Source organism: Haliotis rubra, unplaced genomic scaffold (genome assembly GCF_003918875.1).
Source record: "Haliotis rubra isolate DU_JTF1 unplaced genomic scaffold, ASM391887v1 Scf102, whole genome shotgun sequence".
Taxonomy (NCBI): domain Eukaryota; kingdom Metazoa; phylum Mollusca; class Gastropoda; order Lepetellida; family Haliotidae; genus Haliotis; species Haliotis rubra.
Genome location: NW_025764915.1, coordinates 858,461 through 886,283, shown reverse-complemented (window position 1 = coordinate 886,283; position 27,823 = coordinate 858,461). Strand labels below are relative to the sequence as shown.

At 40.3% G+C, this 27,823-nt stretch overlaps 1 protein-coding gene across 1 annotated transcript in view; it reads left to right on the top strand.

Annotated features, from left to right (window-relative positions):
- Positions 1–26,685, top strand: part of LOC124270179 — a 37,708-nt gene extending 11,023 nt beyond the window's left edge. Inside the window, exon 6 of the mRNA XM_046705217.1 lies at positions 26,570–26,685. Coding sequence (XP_046561173.1) covers positions 26,570–26,680 — 111 coding nt within the window. The 3' untranslated portion in view covers positions 26,681–26,685. The remainder of the gene's footprint in view (positions 1–26,569) is intronic.
- Positions 26,686–27,823: the final 1,138 nt, after the last annotated feature.

Genomic DNA, 27,823 nt, shown 5'->3' with positions numbered 1-27,823 from the left:
CTCTGCCTGCCTGCCTGCCTGCCTGCCTGTCTGCCTGCCTGCCCGCCATCCACCCACTCATCCACACATACAGAGAGAGAGAGAGAGAGAGAGAGAGAGAGAGAGAGAGAGAGAGAGAGAGAGAGAGAGAGAGAGAGAGAGAGAGAGAGAGAGGGAGAGAGGAGGGACGGGAGAGAGAGAGAGAGAGAGAGAGGAGGGAAGGAGAGAGAGTATCAATCTATCTCAATCGTTAGGCGATTGGGAAATTGTCTCTGCACAAAAAATGTGATTAGGACGCCAGGATCACATGAGGGTAAAACTAAATAACTTCAACTTAGCCCGAACTAAGATACTTCCCAAGAAGGCGCTAAACTCACTCACTCACTGTCATAACTGAATTAAGCAACAGACTATTCGTTTGTAAACCTCCAAGGTTTAAGGAACAGTTTAATGTCTGCCGTTATATTTTTTATTCCGATTAATCCAGTAGTCTATAATTTGACATAAAAAATATATAGGTAGCGGCCATCATGGCGATTATCCTTGAGGGAGAGAGAGAGATGGGAGGACAACCCGAAGTGATGCAGGTCTTTGACTTTTGTATGGAATACTGTAAGGGACATTCTCGCGATCTCCCATTCTCGCGATCTCGACCTTTGCAAACAAGCTAAAAGCCAAAAGTGCGAGAATGCGAGATCGCGAGGACGCGAGATTTGGCCTAAATCTCGCGTTCTCGCGATCTCGCAATCTTTTGGGCTACTTGAAATTGAAAATGCAATCAGAGGAACATCAACACTTCACATCATTTCCACATCCATAAGAAATTACTTAGCTGCTAATAGCGGAGTCGATTGTATGATTGCGGCACTCTTGAGAAAGGGTGTGAGGGAGGGGTGCACACTTAATTTACACCCGTTTTCACGGGTTATATAATAAACTTTCATGACAAAAGGTGTTGGGGTGGGGTGCGCACCCCTGCATCCCCCTCTCGATCCGCCTATACGTATCATGAACATGTGTTTGTGAATCACTTAGAAATAGGTGTTCGCTAAGAGGTGAGAGTATCCTACGCTCCATAAATGCCATAAACAAATGGAAAGTTATTTGTTCACCGAATTGGAATGGAGGTACAAGTATAAAGAGACTCAGTTCAATAGGTAACTTGTAACAGTAAATTATCACATAGATAGTGAATGTAATTATCGCCTTCTCGACCTTTGTGAACAGTGTTGATGTGCGAAATCACGATTACGATATGACACGTTATTTGGCGGCGTAAATTCCCCTCACAAAGTCCAGTACCAAGAGTGGGTGAGTTGGGTTTTACACCGTTTTTAGCAATGTTCCAGCTATATCACATTGGGGGACACAAGAGATGGGCTTCACACATTGTACCCTTGTGGGGAATCGAACCTGCGTCTTCATCGTGACGAGCGAACGCGTTTACCACTAGGCTACTCCCTACCCTACTCCACAACGCCTAAGAATTATTCAGGGATCGCCAAATATGACCAGGGCCAGTTTCCGCAAAGGAATCTCAACGTTGTGACGATCTTAACTTCGGTATGGACTTGCGTCAGTCGTAACGCTATGATAACTATCCGTGCAGCGGGTCCTGACTGAGGAGTATTATGCCTCGTCGTGTGCATCTTTGTTCAACACAATGTTACTTGTATGATGCTTGTTTATCATTATATTGCTGTAACGAAGGTTAATTGTGGTTTATGACAACTTTCGGACATCATCTTGTATAGCCCACGTGAACAGTTTTCAATTATATCCCGGAGTGTCAGCTTGATGTGGGTGGACAGCCTGAAGTTATGCTTACAATTTTAGTTTGTTTGTTGTTTAACGCCGCACCAGACAATCCAGTGATTAACATCATGATTTACGCAATGGGGATACGGAGACAAGACCAGTGTCAACAAAGTCAGAGAGCCTGACCCTCGATCCCGTTAGTCGTCTGAAGGCCAATTCTAACCCGGGTCTCCACAGGTCTTACAATTTAAGTGAAACCATCGATAGCGTGTCTGTGATGACATACCAAGACTCTAGGTTCGAACCTGCAGCAGCACATCAAACAAAGGATCCTATGTCTTAACAACACAATATTTGCAAAATTGAGCAGCTTTGCACGTGCTCTTTTGTAACACCGAGAGGAATATATTAGACGAGAAAAATAATGAATTGAGTTTTACGCCACTTAAAACAGAAACAGTACGTTTATTTTATCCCAGTGTGCCAGTGTTTATTAATAATAATTCATGAATTTATATAGCGCCCCATTCACAGTCCTATGCTCTGTGCGCTTAGCAAGGGAAAGCCTAGGAGAAGAGAACAGTCTTTAATTTTGACGTGAAAGCTTCCAGTGAAGAGGCAGATTTAAGGTTTTTGGGTAAACAGTTCCATTTTTTCTGCAGCTGCATATTTGAATGTTCTCTTGCCAAAAGTTGAGGTCTGAAGTTTTGGAATGGTGAAAGGTTTTTGCTTTTGTGATCTGAGAGGTCTTGGAGGACGATAGATGTTGAGTAGATCAGTGAGGTATGGTGGAGCACTTTTGTGAAAACTCTTGTAGGCATACAAAAGTATTTTATAATCAATGCGGAATGAAACTGGCAACCAATAGAGATCTTTCAGTACTGGGGAAATGTGGTCAAACTTTGACGCTCTGGATGTGATTCTGGCAGCAGTGTACTGAAGGGTTTGAAGTCTTTTGATCTGTTCTTTAGTGGTATTGACAAGTAAACAATTACAATAGTCCAATCTGGATAAAATAAGGGAAACAGTCAGTTTTTGTGCAGCAGGTCTGGTGAGGTATGGGCGGATCTTTCCGATGTTTCTGAGATGATAGATTGTTGTCTGGCACACACGAGTAACATGGTGATTCATACTCAGCAAACAGTACACCCAAATTCTTCAATTTTGCTGATGGGGTGATGACGGAATCTCCAATTGCTTGATGTCATTGCAACATTGTTCAACTTTGATCACGCTTGTATCTGCATTCCCAATCGTGAATCCAATGTATATCTGATTCATCAGCATACTGATGTTGATTTAGACCATGCTTGTCTGCAATCTTGCTGAGCGATCGAGTATACAGTGTAAAGAAGATAGGACCTTATATCGAACCTTATGGAACTCCACAGTTAAGATCACATGAGTCTGATGTTGGGCTGTTAACAACCACTGACTGTTTTCGGTCAGCTAAATAGGATTTGAACCATGCAAGTGCAATCTCTGTAATACCAAGGTCATATTTAAGGATTCCTAAGAGAATGTTATGATCCACGGTGTCAAAGGCTGATGAAAGATCTAGTAACACCAAGATTACCATCTTGCCTTCATCAACAGCAGTTACGATGTCATTCGTAACTCGGATCAAAGCCGTCTCGGTGCTGTGTCCACATCTGTAGGCAGACAGGAATTTTTCATTTAAACTGTTGTTATTTAGATGTTGTTGTAGCCTCAGAGAAACACATTTCTCAAGAACCTTTGATATGAAAGACAGGTTTGAAACAGGCCTATAGTTCTTTAGTTCATTTTGATGGAGATTATCCTTCTTGAGAAGTGGCTTGACAACGGCTTGTTTGAATGCTGTAGGAACTGTACATGTTCACAATGTCAGTGATGGTTGGAAGGAGAACATCCATACATTCTTTAACAAGAGCAGTCGGTATTGGATCCAGAACACAGGTTTTGGAAGGCATAGTCTTTATGACATCTAGAATTTCATTCTCAGAGAACACATACATTCATACATCGACTTTCCTATCGAGTCATTTCAACCTATGGCGGTCACATACCAAGATTCATAACAAGATCAAATCTGGAATTTGAAGCCTGGACCAGTCATCCGGGAACGGCAACCACGCAGTCTTTTTGTGCCCTCATGCTTTGAAATCCAATCCGGGGTATATAGAAATGTTACGCTTTTATTTACAATGTCTGGTAATTGTGTCTTAGCTAATAAAATCGTGAATGTGACTGTAACTGATAACACCCATTCCACCATGTATCGTTGATACACGAGACGAGGTCTAATCGGTTAATCGGTTCATACGGGCAACACAACACCGACCCTTTGTCCTATCACAGCTACTGGACGCCAAGGCTGATCGTTTAACCGTTGCAAAACGAACAGAACAACTGCAGTTATCTGCACCTGCGTATTTGTCAGTAGACGGAACCTTTGTCCAAGTAACAATAATATTACAATGTCAGTTGACGTTGGTGTTTATGCATACACATATCTAGGTCCGTGTCCCACAGTCATGAACAATGTGAATAAGCTGAGCCGGGTGTACAGAACGCCGACAGTGACAAGGTAAGGGACGGGTGGAGACGGTTGTAGGACATCTAACATCTGGTTGACTGTTGTCCATTACCATTGTCTGTGGAAGATATTGCTGCATTATGGTATTACAAGATGGCTCCGAAGGTTCTTTGGTCTCAGTCTGTTCGTTAGGTAAGTGTTTGAATCGTTACACTCAAATCTCTGTCACCGTCAGTGATTCATAATATTTCCTCTCTCCAGCCATCACAGTAATACTGTAACCGTACTGAACCATCCAATATTGTCAACAGTTTCTTAAAATACATACAATGAGTTTATTTATGTTCGAATACACGTTAGTGTTCATCCTTCCTAGGAAGCGGCTCACACAATTCTCTCTCGATTCGAATCTGGAGCAGCCTAGTTGTTAAAGCGTTCGTTTCTTACACAGGATATATTCCCCACATTGGTACATTGAGTGATGCCATTTTCTGGTGTCCCCTGCCTTGACATGCTGGACTATTGCCAAAAGTGGCTAAAACCCAGCTCACTCATATTCATTTCACCTTCTTTCCAATCGGGTTTTCTTTCCTCTCACAATCGTTAAAGTATGACCATATGATCATTACACAGAACACAACGATATTTTCCAGGGAAAGAACAGCTATGCTGTCCTGCCGCCTGATCCCAGCCTCCCCTTTGTCCCTCCTATGCTCCTCCCTACTACACAAAATACGACAAATACGATAAATTCCCTAGCTCTCATCCCATTCTCCAACACGGCTTGAAGAAACGAAAGCTTCAATGGAACCGAACGAAACCGAAATTACCCATACCTGTAGCATTTTAGGTCACCTCTCGCCCTCCCCCTCCACCACCAACAACAAAAATAAAATAAAATGAAATGAAATGAAATAAAAGACGGCTCGGGTACTACCTGTCGCTGTTCTTAGACAGTGTGAATCGTCGTTCATAATAATAATCACTATCTTGCATGGCCCGGTGACACTGAGGCGTTGGTATTAGTCACTTGTATTACTGGCTTGAGTGAGTGAGTGGGGTTTTACGCTACTTTTAGCAATATTCCAGCAGTATCACGCCGGGTGACACCAGAAATGGTGTATTAAAGGAACAGGTAGGAACAGTGGAAGTCCGTTGTTGTCGGAACGCAAACAAGAGTGATTATATAAATTCAATGAATCGTTTCCTCTTTCAGATTAGGATGTCATGTGGGCCATGCCAAGAAGTTGGGCAACTGTACACAGAAACACAAGCCAAAGTACCGAATCTACTGATTCAACACTTGACCTATTCTGACTTGAGGGGCAGAAGGAAACACAACCCTAATGCAAAAACTGCACTCAGAAGGATTCAAGTTTGCTTGTCAGCCCTTCGTAACACATCCGGTGGCAAATTGATCATTCATGTCAGTGGACAAGCTTACAGTGATCATTTCCTTGGCTATTTCGATGAGTTTCTTGAAGAAAGTCTGAACAATTTGATTTGTGATGGACAATTATTCATTACAGCATACGAGAGACACTGGTTGTGGGAATTACCAAAGTTTCAGAATTTCAAAGACTTCATCGTCATATCTGTTACTCAAACCAAAGGAGTGGCGACGGTTGATTTCAAAACGAAAGTGTCTTCAGATCTGAAAGTTGAACGTCCATCAGCACTCAATATTCTGTCTATTTTGAGTGACTCGCTCCCATTTCGAGTGAAACCTGCAGAATTGAGAGGTATCGAACCAGTACCCTATGAAAGTCGACACGTGCAGCTAAAGACTTTCAAACCAAACGAGGACGACAGGAAGATTATAGACAAAGATCCCGAGAGATTTGCAAACTACGTGTGGGATAAGCTTCGATTTCGAGAATATCTGAGCTGTATGACAAAAATTGAAAGCGGGGGTTCTTATTATTTGGGCATTACTGAAAAGAGGAATACGTTCAAGACGCCTAGTGAGGTAGAGTATGAAAGTCTAGTTCCTCACATTGAAGGTTTTGAACTTCAGTTTGGTGTTCAGGAGCTAGAGGAGCAACTATACCATGTAATAATATCAAGTGTTACCGTATTAGTTGAAAATAGTTCCTTCATCGACATTCTACGAGAGCTTGTTCAATTCAAGTTCTATACTGTGGCCACGGATAAATACGTTCTTGAAATTGCAGTTGGTTGTTTGACAGGAGGTATTGTGTTCTTTGACAAGCAAGGCCCAGAAGCGTATCAAATATTGCCGATTGGAAATGTTGAAAGATTGACCAAAGAGGATTGGTTGCACAGAATGCGGAGTACGCTAGATGACATTTGTAAATCAACGTACAAGGAACGTTAAACTTCTTACCACTTTTTTCGGAGTTGACGGCTCAGCAGGAGAGGCAGTTGGAACCTTTACGAAAACGGATAAAAACTCTCTGGAACACTCTGCTGTGCTTTCTAAATAATTAAAGGATCGAGATTGGGACAACACAACTTGTTTGGAGTGCAACATATGCATGAACATGGCTTCAAACTCGGATGGAACCGATTCAGATATAAATACTGGCAATCTGCATGAGAACATTCGCTGCGAGTACACAAAGAGATATTCCTCTACCTTTGATAGTAGCAGTGATTCGGAGTCTCGGGCCCGTTACCACTCTGATTGTGATGGGGTTTCAGTTCTTCGTGATGAAATCCTTCTTGGAGGTATGAGTGGACGACTGACTGACTGACTGAGTTTGTTTTTACGCCGCGTTTAGCAATATTCCAGAAATATCACGGCGGGGAACACCAGAAATGGGCTTCACACATTGTATCCATGTGGGGAATCGAACCCGGGTCTTCGGCGTGACGAGCGTACGCTTTAACCACGAGGCTACCCCAACGCCCCATGAGTGGACGAAGGATGGAACCGAACGAAAAAGATTCAGAATCGGGCAATTTGGAATTTGAAAAGCGTTTTAAATCGCAGTCAGCAGTATTCAAGCTGTACAACTAAGGCGTGTTCATGTAAACGTGTAAAAGAAGCGAAACAGATGCAAACAAGAAATATTTATCCAATGATGATGGACATGTATTTTAAAGGGTATCATATTTGTGGTTTTGGGTGTTTCAAGGTTTGGGGACTGTTTTCAGCCAAGTGACATTTTGATAAGGTTTGAAATTTTATGGTCAAATCCAATAAGGGTAAAGATGGCTATTGGGAAACGGACGCCATCCCTCTTGTCATAGAGTCGTGTAGAGAGGTCTTTTATCCATATGAATTGTTATGCGTAGATATAAATATGCGCAGATGACGGACATCATAAGCAAATATCCACATCTTAGGGACACATTAACCTTTCAACACCAACGCACAAGGTGAACACTCGCTTCTGAACTCAAGCACTTGTTGTATCTACTGGCCGGTCGGGTCGGTGGTGTAGCCAAGTTGTTAAAGCTTTTACTCGTCACGCTTAAGCCCCGGTTCGTTTTACAAGTGTGAAACCCATTTCTGGTGTCTCCCGGAATGAGATTACTGGAATATTGCTAACAGCGGTGTAAACCCATACGCACTCACTCACTAGATCCTAAGTGGTCCGCCATGTTTACATTTTCTGATCCTTATGTTATACTACTCAAAAGGAGTTTAAAAGTTTACTTGGGTTGGAAACATGACAAATTTACACACCTCAAATATTTATGCATCATACCGGATTTCAGGTGTATGTTTATGAACGGTTCATACATCGTCATGTCACCTGTGCTCGAGCAAGATGATCATATGTTTCCATCATGTGATTTAGTTGGGTCATGTAATTTCATTTTCACACATTTTCGTACGTTTGAAATCAATGTTCACGTGACCTCATTATTCTTATCACCAAAAGAGGCTGACAAAGAAAGCAGTATTACGCAAGTTAACACGCATTATTAAGCTGCACGCGCTCTTGCTACCAGTATCAATTACGCCTTGTCTGCGGTGTTGGCAAATCTTGTGAGGTGCTTGTTTCGAGAGATTGCGATGAGCTGGCCCTTTGTCCTCGCAAGTGTCCCTAGATGTCCCAATAGAATAGCACTATATCTCTCTTGGAACACAGTCTATTATGCTACACGAACCAACTCGTAATTTTTTAAGTCTTGTTCAGCTCGCGCATCACTAGTGTATAATATTTTTTGGCAGTACATAATTGGAATATTATTGCACTGCATGTGACCTTTCTTAATAGTCTCACAGTGCCTGAACCATGTTATTTCTCCTTCCGCTCAGCCTTTGCTGTAATAACGCCATACATGAACTTTAAACTTGTCCACATTTGTTTCACTACCACAAAAGTATACGGTAACAAACATATATAGTCTGTGAGACATGAACTGAAAAATAGTGTTTTATCATTTAGCGATTATGATCGGATAGCACAGGCGTTCTCTATAGTATAGGCATGTTGTGCCTTTTGTGAAATTTCTCTTGATTTCCCTGTTTAAATTGACGATCCATAAATCCAGGTTGCGAAAGCAAATGTCACACAAGTAAATGTGATGTTGCATTGCTTTAATATTTTCCGTCGGAGAAGTCCTTCTCACAAGATATATATTCCGATTTTTGGAGCAGGCCTATGATTATTAGTCCCCAGTGTTGCTAAACATATTGTAGACCTTTAGCCTGACATAGACGCAGACTTCGCATGTTCAATTTCAGATCTGACAGGTGCCGAAAATATTGATTCCGACATGAATGCAATATCTCAGTGGGCTATTGCTTTCCTAAGTAAGTGGAGTGCTTTCTACAACATTGGAGATAATTGTATCGTTGTCCTTCTCATATTCCCCCGAAAGGAAGCTCTACCCATTTAGGGTACAATGTGTTTGTTACAGAATTGAAGAGAATAGTCTTAAGACTTTTCTACTTTGACCAGGATTCTTCGAACTTGCAACAGTCGTTTGAGAAAATCAAGAGAGAAAAGGGTAATGCGCGATGTATCTAGCGGACGTATATGGAGAAAGTTCGAAGAATGTTACTGTATGAATACAATAACAGAAATATCGGTTATGTTTAAAAAAGAACCCTCAATCTGATAGCCAGTGAGATTATTGTGAAAGATCGCAATATGTATCATCATAAACGGGCCCAGATAAAAGTACATTCATCCCCAATTTATATCCCCTTATAGACACGGGACATAGTTGTTACAGGTAGGGCAAACACTTTCTTCTATAGGTATTTGTCGGTTTCACGCTGCATACATGTATTCAGATTATTGAGAAAAGTAGCGACGCAAGTTCTCCTCCATCACACATATAACTGTATAGATACCCATTTTGATGGCAGCAACTTTTCAAAATGTACGACATACACTATCATCTGCATTAGTACTGCCATACCTAGCATCGTATGTATTACTCTCTTACAAAAGGTGAAATATCACAGGGTTGCCATGCTAACGATAACTTGGCATACTATTTATTGTCTTATACTTTAATCTGCGATTAGAATTTAAATCAGTTTTGACGTGTGCATGTTTAGAAAAAAGAAGCTGTAAAACGAAATGTATTGTGATCGAACCTATAGGCCTTTTTAAAAGCTAGTTTCAAGCCACCTACATAAAAAACTCCTGTTTTCATGATAAATGTCTGTTAATCCGTGCCACGATTCCGACCATATCATGAGCATGTGTTTGTGAGTCATAATCAAATAGTGATGTTACAAGGCGTCCATGCTGCGTCAACAACACATGCAAACGCACGAGAATTGCAATCCGGGCCCCTAACCACTGATACTCCGTGACCTAGAGATGCATGTGCTTGAGCGTATGTAGGAATAGGTAGAAGACAAAAAGACAAAATGGATCCTCGTGTATTTTCCAGTTTCAACCAAATGTACATTCGAAGGATATCGAAATCTAGGTTAAGCTATTTGAATCATATTTACAATTGAAAGACCCAAACAATGGTCTGTTGTCCAATGTTTTGGTTTTCCTTATCTTGTCCCAGTCTGTATCATAGTCACAGAACGATTTTATTTCCCCTTCCGCCCATCCCTTACTGTAATGATTACCCCCTAAATGAAGCATGTCTAGATATTCCCAGGTTCAGTGTCTGTTATAATCTGCAGGAAACTCACTGCAGGGTTAGGGTTACAGAGTAAACATACCAAACACCCATGGCTGGCGGGACCAACATCTTCAGTAACATCTGCCAACGCTTAAAGGAGAATACGAAAGAATTGCAATAATTTGCTGGGTGAAAGATAAAGTCATCAGAAACATATACCCAAATGTTCAATTACAAAATATGTATATTTATGTTTTAATCGCGAAAACAGTTTCTGTTATCTGAGCTTCGGCCATTATGCATATTCCGCTGGAACTCACGTGACCTTTCCGCTCGTGACGTCAAATGTGCCTAGAACCCGCCATATTGCCAAAGACCAGGCGCTACAGTAGTACAACTTTTACTTTCAAGACCAGTTGGCATCGGAATGCACTCACCACAGTCACACCGAAGAAATATATTAAAGTATATTGAAAACATCTAAAATGATTTGGCACATTAACAATATAACTGAACCGATAAAACCGATTATTCGACAGTTTTTTATATGACGAACTTACCAGTCTGTGTTCCCGAGTCTTCCGATGTTGACATCAAGTGGTCAAGATGTTTAAAATGTAACCTATTATAGCTACCTTGTTGGTCTGTTCTCATTGTCAAGGAAATGGTCAAAAGCATGTCAAACTATCTCGCTGAAAGACAGTAAAGTAATTTTCTCCATGTATAGATTATTTCGTAAGAATAAGCATATTTCCTTCACCGTTGCTTATAAAAATATTTAATAGTAAAATCATGCCTGTATTACTAAATGGTTCAGAAATTTGGGGGGCTAGGTATTATGAATGCATAGAAAAGGTACAAACTACATATTTCAAATTATTTCTAAATGTTGGCAAGTATGCATCAAATAAGGCAGTATTGGGTGAGTGTGGTAGATACGCGGTGCACGTGTCTACTCAAATAAGTGTTATAAAGGTTTGGTTAAAATTATGAGGAATGGAATCACACCGCCATCCTCACCAGTGTTATTTATTCCTCAAAACACTTGATGAAAATGGTCATCATAAATGGGTTTCAGATGTCCGTCACTTACTTTTCACAACTGGGTTTTTATATGTTTGGATAGCGCAGGATGCAGGAAACATGCATATGTTTATCAGTACTTTTACACAAAGAGTCCGTGATATATATTCCCAGGTCTGGCATGACCCATAGTGTACATCCACATTTTTAAAGAATTACTCGACTTTCAAATCATTATTACAGCCTGAACTATACCTTACAGCACTAAGTGATAAGACCTTGATTCGTGCATTCTGTAAATTACGTATTGCATTGCATTCGTTTAAAGTAAATCTATTGAGACAATAAAATGTACTTATAAAAACATTCTTGTATGCACAAGTTGTAATCAAGGAGTTCTCGGAGATGAGTACCATGTATTATTTGTATGTGAAAGGTACGCGGATCTCCGAACAAAATATTTACATAGTATCAATTACAAAAGTCTATCTGTTCTCAATACAATAAATATCCAAACCATAACTTCTGTCGCAATTTTCAAGGAATATGTATACTGAGTCAAAAAAGAAACTTCACAAAATGTAATTTGAAAAATAATGAATAATTTTTCTCTGATGATACATGTATGTATCCGAAATGGGATCCCTATCTTTCGACTCTAGAAAAACGTTAGCAAAACCCACTCAAACCCATCCATTCGTCGTGCAAATGACGTTAGTGCCAAATCAGGTTTTGCACGTGCAGTCGATCTTCGCATCCAAGTTTTCTTCATATGCACGTGTTTGCATTGGCCTCAAGAATTGAAAAAACACTTTTTAACCACAGTTCTAACGGTACTTGAAATGCCACGATTGTCACATGTGCAACGTGAACGTGCCGTTGGCATGTTGCAAGCGGGAAGATCAGTTATTGACGTCGCAAGAGCAATGGGATGCAGCCGTCGTACTGTGTATGACTTGCGAGGTCGTCTACAACAAACTGGCACCACTTCTGATCGCCCAAGGTCGGGTCGTCCACGTGTGACGTCACGAGCAGAAGACCGTCAAATCGTCCTACGTCACCTACGTGACAGATTTCTGCCGGCTACACGAACCAGGGCTGAGATGTTTAGAGATCGACTGTCCTCACAGACCATTCGAAATCGGTTGCGGACTGCCAATCTCCATTCTCGACGTCCATATCGTGGGCCAATATTGACGCCGTTTCATCAACGTCAACGTCTGCTGTGGGCCCAACGTCACCTCCGATGGACCCAGAGAGACTGGAATCGAGTCGTCTTTAGCGATGAATCCAGGTTTACCCTCAGATTCGCGGACGGCAGGCATAGAGTCTTGAGACGACATCGTGAACTGTATGCCCAATGTTGTGTACAGGAAGTCGACAGATTCGGGGGGCCGAAGTTGCATGGTGTGGGGGTGCTTTCTGTGGGAACAACCGTTCCCGACTTCTGGTCATCCGTGGAAACCTCACAGCTGCTGCTTACCGCGACCAGGTGCTCACCCCTGAACTCGTTCCTTTCATGGCGGCTCATGGCCCAGGTCTACAGTTCCAGCATGATAATGCTCGGCCGCATACCGCGATGTTGACACGAAATTTCCTTCAAAACGCTGGAATCAACGTCATGGACTGGCCATCGAGGTCCCCTGACCTTAATCCAATAGAGCACGTTTGGGATGCACTTGGGAGAAGGCTTCGTGGTCTTAGGAACCAACCTCAGAATTTGCAGGAACTTGGCGCTGCCTTGCAAGAGCAATGGCGCAGAATCCCCAACCACGTGTTCACAAGCATCAGGCAGTCGATGAGGAGACGGTGTTTGGCAGTGGTGAATGCGCGGGGCGGCCATACACGATATTGAACTGAGAAATTTTGCATTTTTATTCTTGTGACTTGACATTCTGTATATCCATGTTTTGGAACGGCGGTGTAGCCTAATGGAACTGATTATGGCACTGTCAGTATATCGAGTACACCACACAGATCTCAGCAATGAAATAATAACAATTTAACCATCTTACCATCTCTTGTTCTTTTAAGTGCCCTGAAGAAAGAATGTGAAGTTTCTTTTTTGACTCAGTATATTTTCCTTGTCATGAAGATGTACATATGTTCTTCCTGTCACGTGTTACAGCTATGTCGTCACAATCAATTGAACTTTGGGCCACATGGCCAAAATACCGAATAAATGCATTGAATTTAATTTAATCAAGTGGTGCCTCAGTTTCGATGGATTTTTCTTTTAAATCTTCATTGGAAGTTTCTCTTGCATGATGTAAAAACGGCTCGAATTGGTACGGTCAAACATCCAGATCAAAAATGACATCGGGAACATCTTTCATTGCTTCAGAATCCATGGGCACAGTCAAGTTGTCATATAACGTGATACGTGATACCCGGGTGTTTCCGTAATAGGCGGAAATTCGAGGGCATTTTTCACGTTTTATTGCAATTTTACAAACTTTTTTGTAAAACTTTAATAACGGAAGGTGACTTTTAAGATGTTTTTTTCCATATATCAAAAACAAAATACGTTGGTATTCTCCTTTAATTCGCAAGTGGTGAGGCAATACGCTAATGAGGCTAAGGTTCCTGTACCATGTTTATGAAATATCTATGATGACTTATATGAAGTCTATAATCTAAACAAGTCCAGCTATGTATGGCTTTAAGTCACTGCTTGACGAAAGGCTCATTTAGAATTTTATTTGGTAATTTTATTAGTATTTCACTGACTCAGTCATATTGGAAACATGTTCATTGTGATTTGATTAATTAAGGCATCATTGTAAAACACAAGGGTTATTTCCTTTGAGTTAACTGACGCTGAAGGGGTCGTTGTAGGCACAGGTACTACTGTATTCTGATTTTGTTTAGGGTGCATGTCGGTATACAGAAACGTACCTGGGGTACATATCTGTAGTACCCCATTAATACATTGTCATCATCTAACGAACCCGATGTGACAGTTATATTACGGAACCATTGAAATACATGTTAAAGTAGTGTCAATCTTGTAACACTCTATTTCCCTCGATCATTGGATGTCAATCTCAGCGGCACATCATATTATCAACCTCAACTCCCTGGGGATCATACAACTCTTGCAGCCCCTAGGCTCACTGAGTTAATGTGACTTTCCCATCCTTACGAGGTACCCATTCACAGCTGGGTGGACTGGGACACATATAGTCACAGTGCTTTGTGCAAGTTTACTGCACGTGGCTGTACTCGCAACTAAGTGTTTGCACGTATTCATGTGGCCACCATCTGGTCATATACCAGCGGATTCGTGGGTTCCTTTAAGTGCACAGGGTTGTGTACTGTACACTAGGGGTTGTTACAACACTGAAAGAGTCTGCAAACAAAGTTGACTCCAAGGTTTTTACACCCGGTCACAGGTGGGCTCGGCAACTCCTAGCTCGCTGGATCTCTAGCCTGGCGCCTTAGACAGCTCGCCCACCGCGCCCCCTACTTCTTGGTCGGTGTATATCTCCAATTACAGTTTTACTGAAGCAAGCACAACATACTTATCACCTAGTCAAGCTTTCCTTGTACAATGCACATTTATCAGATGAACATAAGTATAAATGTTTAATGCATATTGTTTCTATGAATTCACGTTTACATAGAAGATGTCAAACCGCATCCGCCTGCTGAATGTGATCAGATGGGCCTCTTTCAAATCATCATGGACATGCAACGCCAGATCATGGATGTCAAAGCTTCTGTAGGTGAGAGGTGTATGACAAGGATTGTCTACGAAGAATTGCAACTGAATACAATCTTCACCTATATTCCGTCTGTGTCATTGTTTACTTTGAAGTATCTACTCTGAACCAAACAAACCGAAAACTGATAAAATATGCAAAATACAACACCATCGGGTGTCGACCGGTCACCCTGACCACTCGATCCAGTCGCTTCTTGCGACAAGCACATGTTACTATGACCCCAGAATTCCAAATGTGCTTGAGGTGGATTAGCTACTAGTTCAAACAACTCCGGCTCTTGAAATATTCAGAGTGGAAAACAAACAGGCCACCTCCCTACAAATATGTGTTCCTACTACAAGCATATACACTAAGTCAAAAAAGGTATTTGATTCTGAAACTTCTGATATCGATCGGACTAACGCTAATAAGAATAAGGACTAAGAATTTCGTCCACTATATATATTTGTATATTTTTGTCATAATGTATATTAAACATATTACAAGTTGAATATCGTGATGCAATTACAAATGATCCCAGGATAATGAATTCCAACAGATGATTAATATCCAGATAATGGATAATAAACTTGCTTTCACTGTGTGGTTATCCACGACCAGCATATCGACACCCGTACATTAAGATCCATGAAGATCTGGGTTAGAATTGGTCTTCAGCAACCCATGCTTGTCGTAAGAGGCGACTAACGGGATCGGGTGGTCATCCTCGCTAACTTGGTTGACACATGTCATTGTATCCCAGTTGCGTAGTCCGATGTTAATCTGTTGATCACGGGATTGTCTGGTTCAGACTCCATTATTTACAAACCGCCTCCTTGAAGCTGGAATATTGCTGAATGCGGCGTTAAACAACAAACAAACAACGAAACTGACAGTAAGTCGGATCAAGCAATCTAACGGGCATTAGTTGACAGCGCTAACATTTTCAGACTCACTTCGAGAGGAGGTTCGGGTAAACCATGAGCAGATCATGAAGCAGTTGGTGAGGATTGAAGGTAAGCAGTCTATAGTGACAACCCAGTTAAACTATAGACCCATATGAACTATGTACATGCCGTTCTCACAGGCTAAAGTGACAGGTAGTGAGATATTTAGTACGTATATGTTACAGGTGAGTTGTACAGCGTTGACCTGGGTAAGCGTTTTGATTGGATAAGCGTGACCTTGGATCACATGAAATCTCATGTTGAAATCCTTTTGACTCATAGTAAAAACGAAGCTTATCTGGATTTACACTTTATTAAACCGCGCGCTTCATAATTGAAAATTATGCATTCTTTGTAAGTTGTATGTAGGTCTACAGCCAACACTATCTAACTGACATTTCGGGGTAAAGATTTAGGAGATAATCCTATTGTGTTTACATTTTGGAAGTGATTATAGTTGGTTGAACCGTTCAACCAACTATAATCACTTCCAAAATGTAAACACAATAGGATTATCTCCATTCTACCATGACATATGCACCATGAATAAAACGCGTTTTAGATATGCACTCATTACCCTTGCGTAGTGTTGTAAGGGTTAATGAGTGCAAAATATTCCTACGCGCACTGAACCGTCTCTTAGAAGTGGTTATTGAACATTATTCACTGCTAATTGTTTAGTAACAGCCAATCAAAAACGAACATACTTAAATGTCATGGTAGAATGTGGGGCATCTTTGTCGAAGCCCATTAAGCTGCTCGATAACGTGCAACGTTCTATTTCGCTTTACGTAAATATAATGCCTCAACGCGAGGGGGTAATCTGTCTGGATTATCTGCAGTGAAAGGTAAGATAGTGATGAAAACTATATGATTGATGACAAGGGGTGTTCATTTTGCGTAAAGTTTTGTTTGATAGAATCAATGAATACGAATGCTGGTTTGGTTTGTTTGTTGTTTAACGCCGCATCCAGCACTATTCCAACTATATGGCGGTGGTCTTTAAATAATCGAATCGGGACCAGACAATCCGGTGATCAGCATCATGAGCATCGATCTACACAATTGGGATGCGATGACATGTGTCAACCAAGTCAGCAAGCCAGACCACCCGATTTCTTTAGTCACCTCTTACGACAAGCATGGGAAACAAATGATTATATCAGAATTGTGAAACTGAATATAGTCGATACAAAATAAAAATTTCAGTGCTAAGTGAAGTATTATTCATATAAATTAACTGAAACATTCAGATTCCCAAAATCTTCTCCTTTGACTTTAGTAATTTGTTTCGTCAGACTCCTAGTCGAAACTAATTATTCCCTCAGACTGCCGTTTTGAATATATTCGACACTTTTATTATTTCTCAGGAGGTAATGAGGAAAGCGTCAAGAGACCTCGGAGTCGGCGACCCAGCGTAAGTAAACAATGAATAGTAAACACTAAATTATGGATTGTCTGGTTTGTTTGCTGTTTAACACTCCGCAGTATTCCAGCTATATGGCCGAAATCTGTAAATAATCGAGTCTGGACCAGCCAATGCAGTGATCAACAGCATGAGCATCGATCTACGCAATTAGGATACGATAAATTAATGGAGAATCGGTGGGACCTTCTCTGTTGAAGATATTACAACCTGGAGTTGCCTTTGATAACCATATCGCATTTTGTGTGATATGGTAGGCATAATTGCTTCAGAAGAAGAAGTATATTCAGCTTTAAAGACCACATATTTGCTCTCGCAAGATTGAGAATAAATACCGAATGTCAACAAAAGTGATCTAAATACTTAATAACACTTATAGTTTTACTGCTGTGTTACTAAAGTTTCAAGGATACAAAAGCGGTCCTCACATGCGTCCCACATGCAGAACTGTCGTTGCTCATTTGCTGATCATTTGTTCGAATCCCGCATTCACCTTTCTGGGTCCTTGGCTCGTCAGCTTGTGGGTTTCATCCAAATAACGACGTCTAAGACCTACATGATTTCCTCTACATTAGCCGACAGTGGCCAGTTCACGTGTAGAGTACAATGCCTTGGTCACGCTAGAAACCCATGATCGAGGGGTCGAATCCCTGATCGTCCCAGTGGTGTTTCTACAGGTCTCACATCTGCCGTGATGTAACTTTAACTGTTCAATCCTGCGATAAACCCAACTCATTTAGACCCGTACAAATCCGGGTTAGAATTCATCTTCAGTAACCCATGTTGGTCGTAAGAGCTGACTAACGGGATCGGGTGGTTAAGCTTGCTGGGTCCGGCGTAAAATAATTCAACTCACTCACTCAATATAACTGAAACTCAGCGTTAAACTCAAACCACTCACTCAGTTACAGGCAACAAGGACTCCTCCTGAAGACACTTCTATTGACGGCCAAATATTGACAACACATCTACTGCATGACGTGCACCGTAAAGGAAGCTCTGGAGGAAGTGAAACTGCTGATTAGACAGAGGGTATGTCATTTCGCATTTAATAGACAAGACAAGTGTTGACAGTTATTTCACATTTGAGATCAAAGTGCAGGTCGAATGGGATAATATCTAATATTTTTGAAGTCACCATCTACCTGTCTGTCCAGACAGAGTTACGTCCCCTGCCACAAACGTACTTGTTTTGTACTAGTTTCAAATAACAATTTCATTCTGGTTTTCATTCCAGGCTCGTCAGCATCATACACAAGCTCGTGTTTCTCCGAAATGGAAAACGACTGAGAAATGCATAACTTCGGCCTCTTCGGGGCGGTGGGGTAGCCTAGTGGTTAAAGCGTTCGCTTGTCAAGACATGGGTACAATGTATGAATCCCATTTCTGGTGTTCCCCCACTGCTGACGGCGTTCACTCACTCAATCTTAATCTGACATGCTGCGATATAACTGAAATACTGTTCAATGGAGTGGTAAACCCTACTCCATTTTTGTAAAGCTATATACGACATTGGATAAAGTTTCCAATTAGCTTCTTTATTAAGTGTGATTAAATTTCTTATCAATGTGTCTATTTCAGGGAACAGTACTGTCAAAATTAAAAAAAAGCGTTTCTAATTCATGATTTCTAAGTTTACGTTTCTTCTTAAAATACCATATTAAACGTATTATGCTTTGTGTTGCCAATGAATTGATTTCTAAATTGTTGTGGCTACATTTGATTTAAGAATATGTCGCTCTCTGTGACACATGATTTATGTGAATATAATGAGGATGCACGGATGGTCATATTAAGTAATAAAAGTGTCACGCATTTCGCAACTTCAGGTACAATGGGTATGTTACGTTGCTGTAAAAGTATCAAGTATACACAATCTACTGCAATATTAACAAAGCATGTTATGTCTAAGAGTAATGCAAATAGAATCATCATGAAGTCCTTTATTGCCTTCTTATTGACATACGTACACAGTACAACTTTACCTCTTTACGTACAGGACAGTATTGTAGAAATAATTAGCGAGCTCGGTTTGGAAGCTGTCAACTTACAATTTATTTATATGGATTAATACTACACTAATGTACATATTTTGTTGATAACAGACGTCGTACTGTCCATATTCAACCCTATATTCTAATTCTCCAGCCTATTAACCCGGTGGATGATAATTACAATAATACTTCACTGTAATGTTTCAGGTAATCTCGTTTTGTACCTTGTGCATATTTGTATTTTATTTCACTTCTATGATTCTTTACTAATGCGACATTGTGATTTTTTATCTGTTATTTCTGTCGGCGATAATCTCTATGTTGACCATTCTGAAACCAACGTTTGTTCGATATGTATTCGGCAGGTGCCGTTAAAGAATAAAGAATGGTGGTTTTATTACACAACAATGACGTGTATTTTGTTTGTTCAGTTTGTTTTCAACCGAATATCATGAAAAAACAAGTGAGAAAATATTTCATATGAAAATATTAACACAAACACAATCCTCAACGAAATCCTTATCGGTTCCCTAAGCTGTAGATTTCTGCTTAACGCTGTGGAGCTGTCGGAAATGAATCTTAGGAATGCGGTTTCTGTTATTAGCAATTACAAAACTGCTTCCTATTGGAACATTGACCAGTGTGATTGCAAATCTATCTGAGTAACTCTAACATTTGTGGATAACTTCCACTGTTCATAGCCTCACAAGTTTATGACATTACGTTATCTGCATTATGGTTTTACTTCAATTACAAATCTCTGTAGGGTTCACGTTTCATAACTTTTTTTTGTTCCGTCTTAAAATGTCAATAAGTGACATGTAAGATCACTTCCTCGTGGCTTGGATTTACAGACTTTCTGTTCATTATGAATGAATTATGTAAGTCCCGCGTATCTTGTTGATGTTTTAGATAATATCTGTTTTCATGTCTAGTTTACTAGTATCAACTTTAAGCATGAAGATCCGATACCCAACTCATATGTCATGTACCAAATACTAAGCACATCATTGCAAGACAAATGCATAAAACTACCCGTGTAATCACAAAGACAAGGTCGCGATGGGCTCATGGATATATAAATATCACAGTTGTTCCAATGACAACAGTATCATGCATGGAATCGTTAACTCACTCGGGATCTAAATCGACAAATAAGGTAATTGTTCCAGCATCGCATCAGCTGCTTCATTGGCATTTATTTTTTAAATACAATTGATTGTCAAATTTGTGTCAACATAGATAATGCATTTGCTGTTATTAACATCCTTCTTCCTCGTTCGGATCACTAGACTTAGCTGTTGATTCTGATGCAACTTCAATTCTTTTCCATTGCTATCAGCAATATTTCAGAGTTCAACCACTTATTTATATTTATTTAATGAACGATGGCCACTGTCTACGAAGTCGCACAAGGAACCAAATCAGCCAGCATAACCACCCTGGATTATTTGCTCCTAACAATTGGATTCGATTGATCCCCAATGCATTAACAGCATCAACACCTTCCTCACCACTGCCTTCATTAGATAGTATTACATCATTGTTTGCCCAGTGTTTGGCCCTGCACCTGAATCTTAACATAAACAGTGTAATACAATTGCAAATTGTTTCACAATAGAGTACAATGCCATACAACACCCTAAACACTCCAACAATACAGGTGACAATAAACACCCTTGCCTCGATCCACGATTAACATCGAACCAGGAAGTAAACCAGGTACTCGCACACTACGCATAGTAATTTAGCATTGGGGTGCAGTAACTTAGGCTTTACAAACCAGTTTCCATTGAAATCGACATCGTTAAATTTATACTGCAGCGACCTTCTGTTGATACAATCAGTTGCTTATTTAATGTATAAAAGCAGATTACCTTTTCTGAATTTGTTTTGTAGTTTGTCTAGTTTCTATAACTGCGCATAAAGCGTATGTATGTTCTATGGCGGACCTCCTTTTTGTGAAGGCATTTGTGAAGGTTAACCCTTTATACGATAAAGGATCTGCCATTTGTATCTCTTTGTAATTGGGTTAATATTCCCTCGGTAGGACTATTATCAGTATTAAACCATACAAACACATGCAACGGCAAGTCAAGTTTCTGCCTGCGCAAATACGGAAGCATGTGGTACAAATCAAATAGAAATTGATTAAGATACCATTTTTGTAGCAAAGCTGGAAATAGAAACATGAGTGAGTGAGTGTGCGTGCGTGCGTGCGTGCGTGTCTTTACGGGTCCCATTATCAGGGACAATATGGGAACATCCATATTTACCTAAGAGGCGGTGACCTGAGCAGCAAATTGCGGCGCCTTAGACGAGCCATTGATCAGTGTCTGAGCGAACAAATTAATGTAGAGTATACTGTATCATTAAATTTTAATGAGGCATATAACATGAATTATGTGCATATATATAGGTCACCATTCTACAAAGCACTCATACACCCAAATCTTACCTCAGGCTTGGAACAGTCGAAGGGTTAAGACGGCACAATGATTTATAGATCTCCGTTGTACAGCTGAAATAATTTCTGGGTTAGATAACAAAGACACTTCCTTGTACTTCTTTCCTTGACCTTGTATTTCAGTGGTACAAGGAAAGACTGTATCGATTTAGATTTGTTTCAGTTTTTCAGCTAACTTGGTTGGTAGGGTTTGAAGACGTTTTGTTTGTTTAAAACGTGGTATCTTTAAAACGTTGATCTTTGCTCATGATACCGCGATCACCTGATTGTCTGGTTTTACTCGATGGTTTACAGGCCGTAAATAACCGCTAATGTTTTTTTTTATGAAAGTTGGTGTATGGGTGCCTCTTTAGAGGAGGAAATTTGCACCTTTTCCGCGAACAACTGTCATAATTGACTCCATATCATTTTTATCACGCTTTGCTTTTACAGCCTAAGGGATCTGTACATTATGGAGACATTCGTTCGCTTAGAGTTACGTTAACCATAACATTGCAATACAGCTATATAACATATCGCCGTGATAACTTGTGCCGGTATGCGGGATCAACTTTCCACTAAACATAACACTAGAATGCAGTACAAAACTTCCTGAACAAAAGATATCGAGCCTTCCCTTCACATCCTTGTATACTGTAATCATCTTACCGTCTTGTTGTTTCAAAGGCCACATTCAGCATTATTCTGGATGGTATTCTAGACCAGAAAACCAGTGGTTGATGTCATGAGCTACACCGCCGTCAATAACTTCACCCACTCTCTACCAGTGAATGGTGTTGCTTCTTACGACCAACATAGGTTGGCTATGGGGCTATTCTATCACGGATTATTTTATACAGAAATATTCCGTCAAGAATTGCATCTTTGTAGGAACCGAACCCAAGTGATGTATGAACGCTGCAAACTTTTCTGTTTGTTGTTAATAAGCCTCGCACTCAGCAGTATTCCAGCTGCTATATAAATATCGAGTCTGGAGTGAGTGAGTGAGTGAGTTTAGTTTTACGCCGCTTTAAGCAATATTCCAGCAACATCACGGCGGGGGACAACAGAAATCAGCTCTACGCACAGGACCACACACCACCACGAATTGTTTTCAGCTTTTGCAATAGCCAAAGACAACATTGCAAGAGAACACTTTGAATGAACTGAAGACTATTGTAGACTGACACAAAATGCCAGTAAACAATATGTAATCAGTCAGAGTACTCGTCAAAGTGTGAGGACCTGACCAAAAACTGGAGCTCTGCACTTCATTCCACATTGTTGGTGCGGGTTGTGATTGGATGACCAGGCTGACCACTCAATGTGGACAATGGTCTCCTGCTCAACGTAGGCACGATAAGGACGTGCGTTATCAACCTTGACCCTGCCGAATTCTTCAAAGGACGTCTATGACGTTGAGGGGATATTATAAGAGTAGTTATTGCTATCCCCAACCGCAAATGTGCTCTCTGATAATGATGTTCAACGATTCCGTGACTATCCCATAGTAATGGTTACCAATTCACTGATAGTTCAATATTTATGTGTTGGGTGATTTCTGATATCATCAAAGCTGGACCCTTATCAAACTTTGAGTAGTATATATCAATTTGGTTATATTGCCTATTGTGTCAACATATATGTAGAGATTAGTAAATCATATGTGTATCTATCAACACTATGTACCTTGATCGTTGTTTTACCCGGTCAGTCGTACATGACATCAAGTTAACATTTCCAGATTAGTTTACATAACGGGTTGCTCGTTCAGTACACTGATATAAGGAAGTGGTGAATATTTCAAGGCCCTGACATGTAATTCACTTGAACAGCGTGGTAATTTGACCGTTATATATTTAGGAGATGCTTTGATGAATGTAAAGAAAATGTGAACAATTATATTTGAGGTGGTATCTTGTCTCGTTTATACAGTCAAACGGCTGTGTAAAGTTTGAAGTTTTGAGGAATTCAAAGATTTCATCCTTACATCTCTTGAGAAAACGAAAGGAGTTGCTCTTGTGGATTTTAAAACATAATTTTGCTCGGATGTAAAGTCTAACAAACCATTAACGCCTAATATCGTGTCTGTTTTCTGTCACAGAATAACGAGGCTTGGAATCAACTCTACCTGAAAATCAAATCATCGAGCTCAAAGAACAAGAAAAACAGCAGTGAACGTCACTCACACACTGGGAAAACTTCACTTCTGAGAATATGAATGTTGGTGTTAATCTTTTTAGGAATTGCTGACAAAAATACAAAACATTAACGGACGTCTTGTGCACTTAGGTGTGTATATTCCTAGAAACCGCAGTATTTGAATTACAATGTGGAAAACGTTAACAATCCTAAACGGCTAATTGAATTCAGTGTCACCACCCACACTTAGCTATTTCTTCAGACTTCAATTTCCAGTTTTATCCTGTTGAAGCGAGAAAGCATCAATTGAATCGTTGAGATTGCGATTGCCTTGTCCGGAGGAAGAGTGTTGTGTGACTAACAAGGTCAATTCGCTTATCATCGTTCAAATATAGACTTCGTTGCACGAACAGCTAGTGGATATTGATTGTGTAAAGTACCAGATTTAATAATCTGAGTTGATCTCCGTTGCCACCAAGGACCTTGTAACAGGTGCTGTATCCCTTTCTTTATCTTGAAAGTACATTGTGACATCTTCATTGATAGATACCCTTCACATAGGAAAATATTACCGCAGTTATTGTGTTCAAAAGGATTCTGGTTCGCTAAATATACCCACCAAAATATGACGTCTAGTTCAGAGACTAATCGTTCGAGTTCCTCAGATGAATCTCTTGAAAATCTTCATAAAGTTCCGATTTGTCTACACACTATATGCAACTTCATGTGACGACAGCGCTGGATCACCAGTTGAAACATTCGAATATACAGTAAATGATCCCGAAAATGATGTAACCAACAACTGTGGTGAAGACACGTTACCGACGGAGACGAACAGCTCGGATTCTAAAGCAGGTATGATTATCCTTTTCATTGCTTTCGATAATTATGGAATGATACATTATTTGGTTCTGAAGACAATTTCAGGATTTGATAAATACGCTTCTTCGCCTTTAACGCATTGCTATCGTGGTATTATTGCCCCATATTCGACATTTCTTCACGAGAATATAATTAGAGGATTGACACACAAGTAAGACTTTACTACCGTACCGCACTTGCTTCACTTCAACATTTCGTTCACAGAGGGGAGATTCAACGACATTTGGTGAGACTGAAAGGTACGTAGTAGGAGTGACTGTTGAGGGAGAAACAACTATTGCGATAGCGATAGTCTATTGCAACATACTATTGCGACCAACTATTGCAATACTATTGGAATAGGTTTTTTTCTCCTTGGATTGTCTCATTTGAAGTCATTTCCCAAATATATGTATGTTTTTTATGAAATGAAAACAAGCTGAAGTAGTCTCTTTTAATAACTGACAAGAAACTTGACACCCAGATAAAGTTTGTTTAAGAGGTAACATGGGCGGATAACTCTAAATCAAAGTGAACGAATCTGGTACTTCCTGTATTTTGCGCTGCGCATTTATCAACAGAAGTCAATTACTAAACTATCGATAGTCATACAAACTATCGATGCATCGTTAGTTTTTCGTTTCTGCCATCGATTAATTGCTATCGGAAAATCAACAGAAATAATTCCAGAAATAATTTGTGGGGGCCGTATGGCACTGGCTAGATCCAACGGAATAGGGAGATTGGTAGATACAGAAGGCTTACGGAAGGGAAAATTCAAGAAAAACAAAAAATGGTCTGCCATTTAACCTGCGTCCTATTTGGCATGACCATAAATGAATTTGTTGTCAGAATGTATTATCCTACTGGACTCGCAGTGCGATCTTCTGGCTGTCAGTAACACTTTACATGCGTATCGAGGCCATATATTGCGTCCGTCATAACCCTGTAATGTAGACCTAACCCCACAGGAATCTGCTTTGTAGGTAGCGGTATTGATGGTGATGACAGTATACAGGCGCTGCAGTATGAGCCGTACCAGAGACGTGCCCAGTAAACAGTGGGTTGGATTTCATTAGTGTATTTTTTTCTGAGAAGTTATTGTGTTTCCGCAAAATAGGAGGAAGGCGAATATGGATGTACGCTACCCGAATCTTTTCAACTTTGTTACAACTTCCCTGTAATCATGATAAGAGATTATCTCTCTCAATCATTCACGTTAGGAGTAGGATTGTTTTAAGCCGTCGTCGTTGATTAATAACCCTTTCATTTGGGCCTTCACATATGGACAAATCAGTAAGCTGGGAAAATGAGTTTGAAACAGAAGTTAGAAAATATTAGGGGTGGGACATTTTGTTTATTTTCTTCCTTTTTTTCCGTGTTGTTTAACGTCACACATTTCCAGCCATATTCCACTAAATAATCGACTCTAAACTAGTCAAACCAGTGATTGACATCATGAGCATCGATCTACGCAAGTGAGATGCTATGACAAGCATCCCCCAAGTCAGCTTGCCTGACTAGGCGATCCCGTTAGTCACCGCTCACGACAGTCATTGGTTGATGTAGACCAATTCTAACCCGTGTTCGTTTTATAAAGAGTTAGCTGTGTTGTGTTTTGATATACAACACACCTTTTGCAAGGGATAGGAAAAATCTGTATTCACCTCTCTTCTGGCATTATGCGTAAGTTGTGGATGTAGTATTTCAGTATTCTTGTCAAACGTTAAGTATTATATTTCTTTCGTTGCAGGTTCGCCCTCTGAGTATAACTGGCACACAAACCGCCTTGTCTGTGGAAACTCAAACGCCAGATTCGTGGGAAGTGGAACCAGATGCTGACATTGAAATCACCAGTCTTTAACTGACACCGGGATGAGTGAATGAGTGAATTTAATATTACGCCGCTTTTATCAATATTCCAGCAATATCACGGCGGGGTACACCAGAAATGGGCTTCACACATGGTACCCATGTGGTGAATCGAACCCGGGTCTTCGGCGTGACGAGCGAGCGCTTTAACCACAAGGCCACCCCACCGCCCTACACCGGGAGGACGTTAGATATATGCTATTGTATTCCACACCGACTGTAGAGCATATATGACTTAAATAATGTCTCTGATTTACACCGAGGGTTATGGATATTTTGTCGATTATTACCCCAATATTTGACTGAATATATGATTCTGTTCAGAACAATGTCTCTGATTAACTATGAAAGTTTGATTACCACTACACTGTGTTTCAGTATTAAGTGACATTTCTTTGTCCATCATCTCTCTGATGACTTGAATATATGATTCTGATTAAAACAATGTCCCTGATTAACATTGAAGGCTTAATTACCACAACACAGCGTATGAATATTCAAGTCTTTTATCTTCAATTTCTCATTTGGTGTTGTGATCTGTATGTGGTATGATGCTCTGTGGGTGGGTGGTTACATACACTATACAATGTACATGAAGAGCAAACATCATGAAATGGATCAATCTATCATTTCAGTTGAAAATATACATACACATGTTTTATTTATCTATGTGATATCTATATATATATGTATATATATGTGATGAATGTATGTTGTTACGTGTTAATGATTGACAATGTCCACGTATGTAGCGTAATTAATATACATAGGATGAATGTAGGTTTTAAAAAGAAACTTGACATAGGACAAATTTGAATTAAAGGAAAATATTTGGCACAAACCAATCCATGCTGAATCCCAACATGTGGGGGAATGGTTGCCGACGACAAAATGTTTGAAAAAAGGAACGTTTAACAAAAACGTAACGTGACACTCACGTCTGTTGTGAATCGCTTAAACGCACCTACATGAAATGCACGAGCATCATTAAATTGTGTATCACCCTGAGCTGAAGCCTATGACTGTAGGCTTTAAAAAGCCACATCAATGGTACTCCACATGCATTGCTTTAATCCACTATAGACGACAAGAGAATGAAAAGACTGACAGAAGCTCAACGACACAACGCCATCGG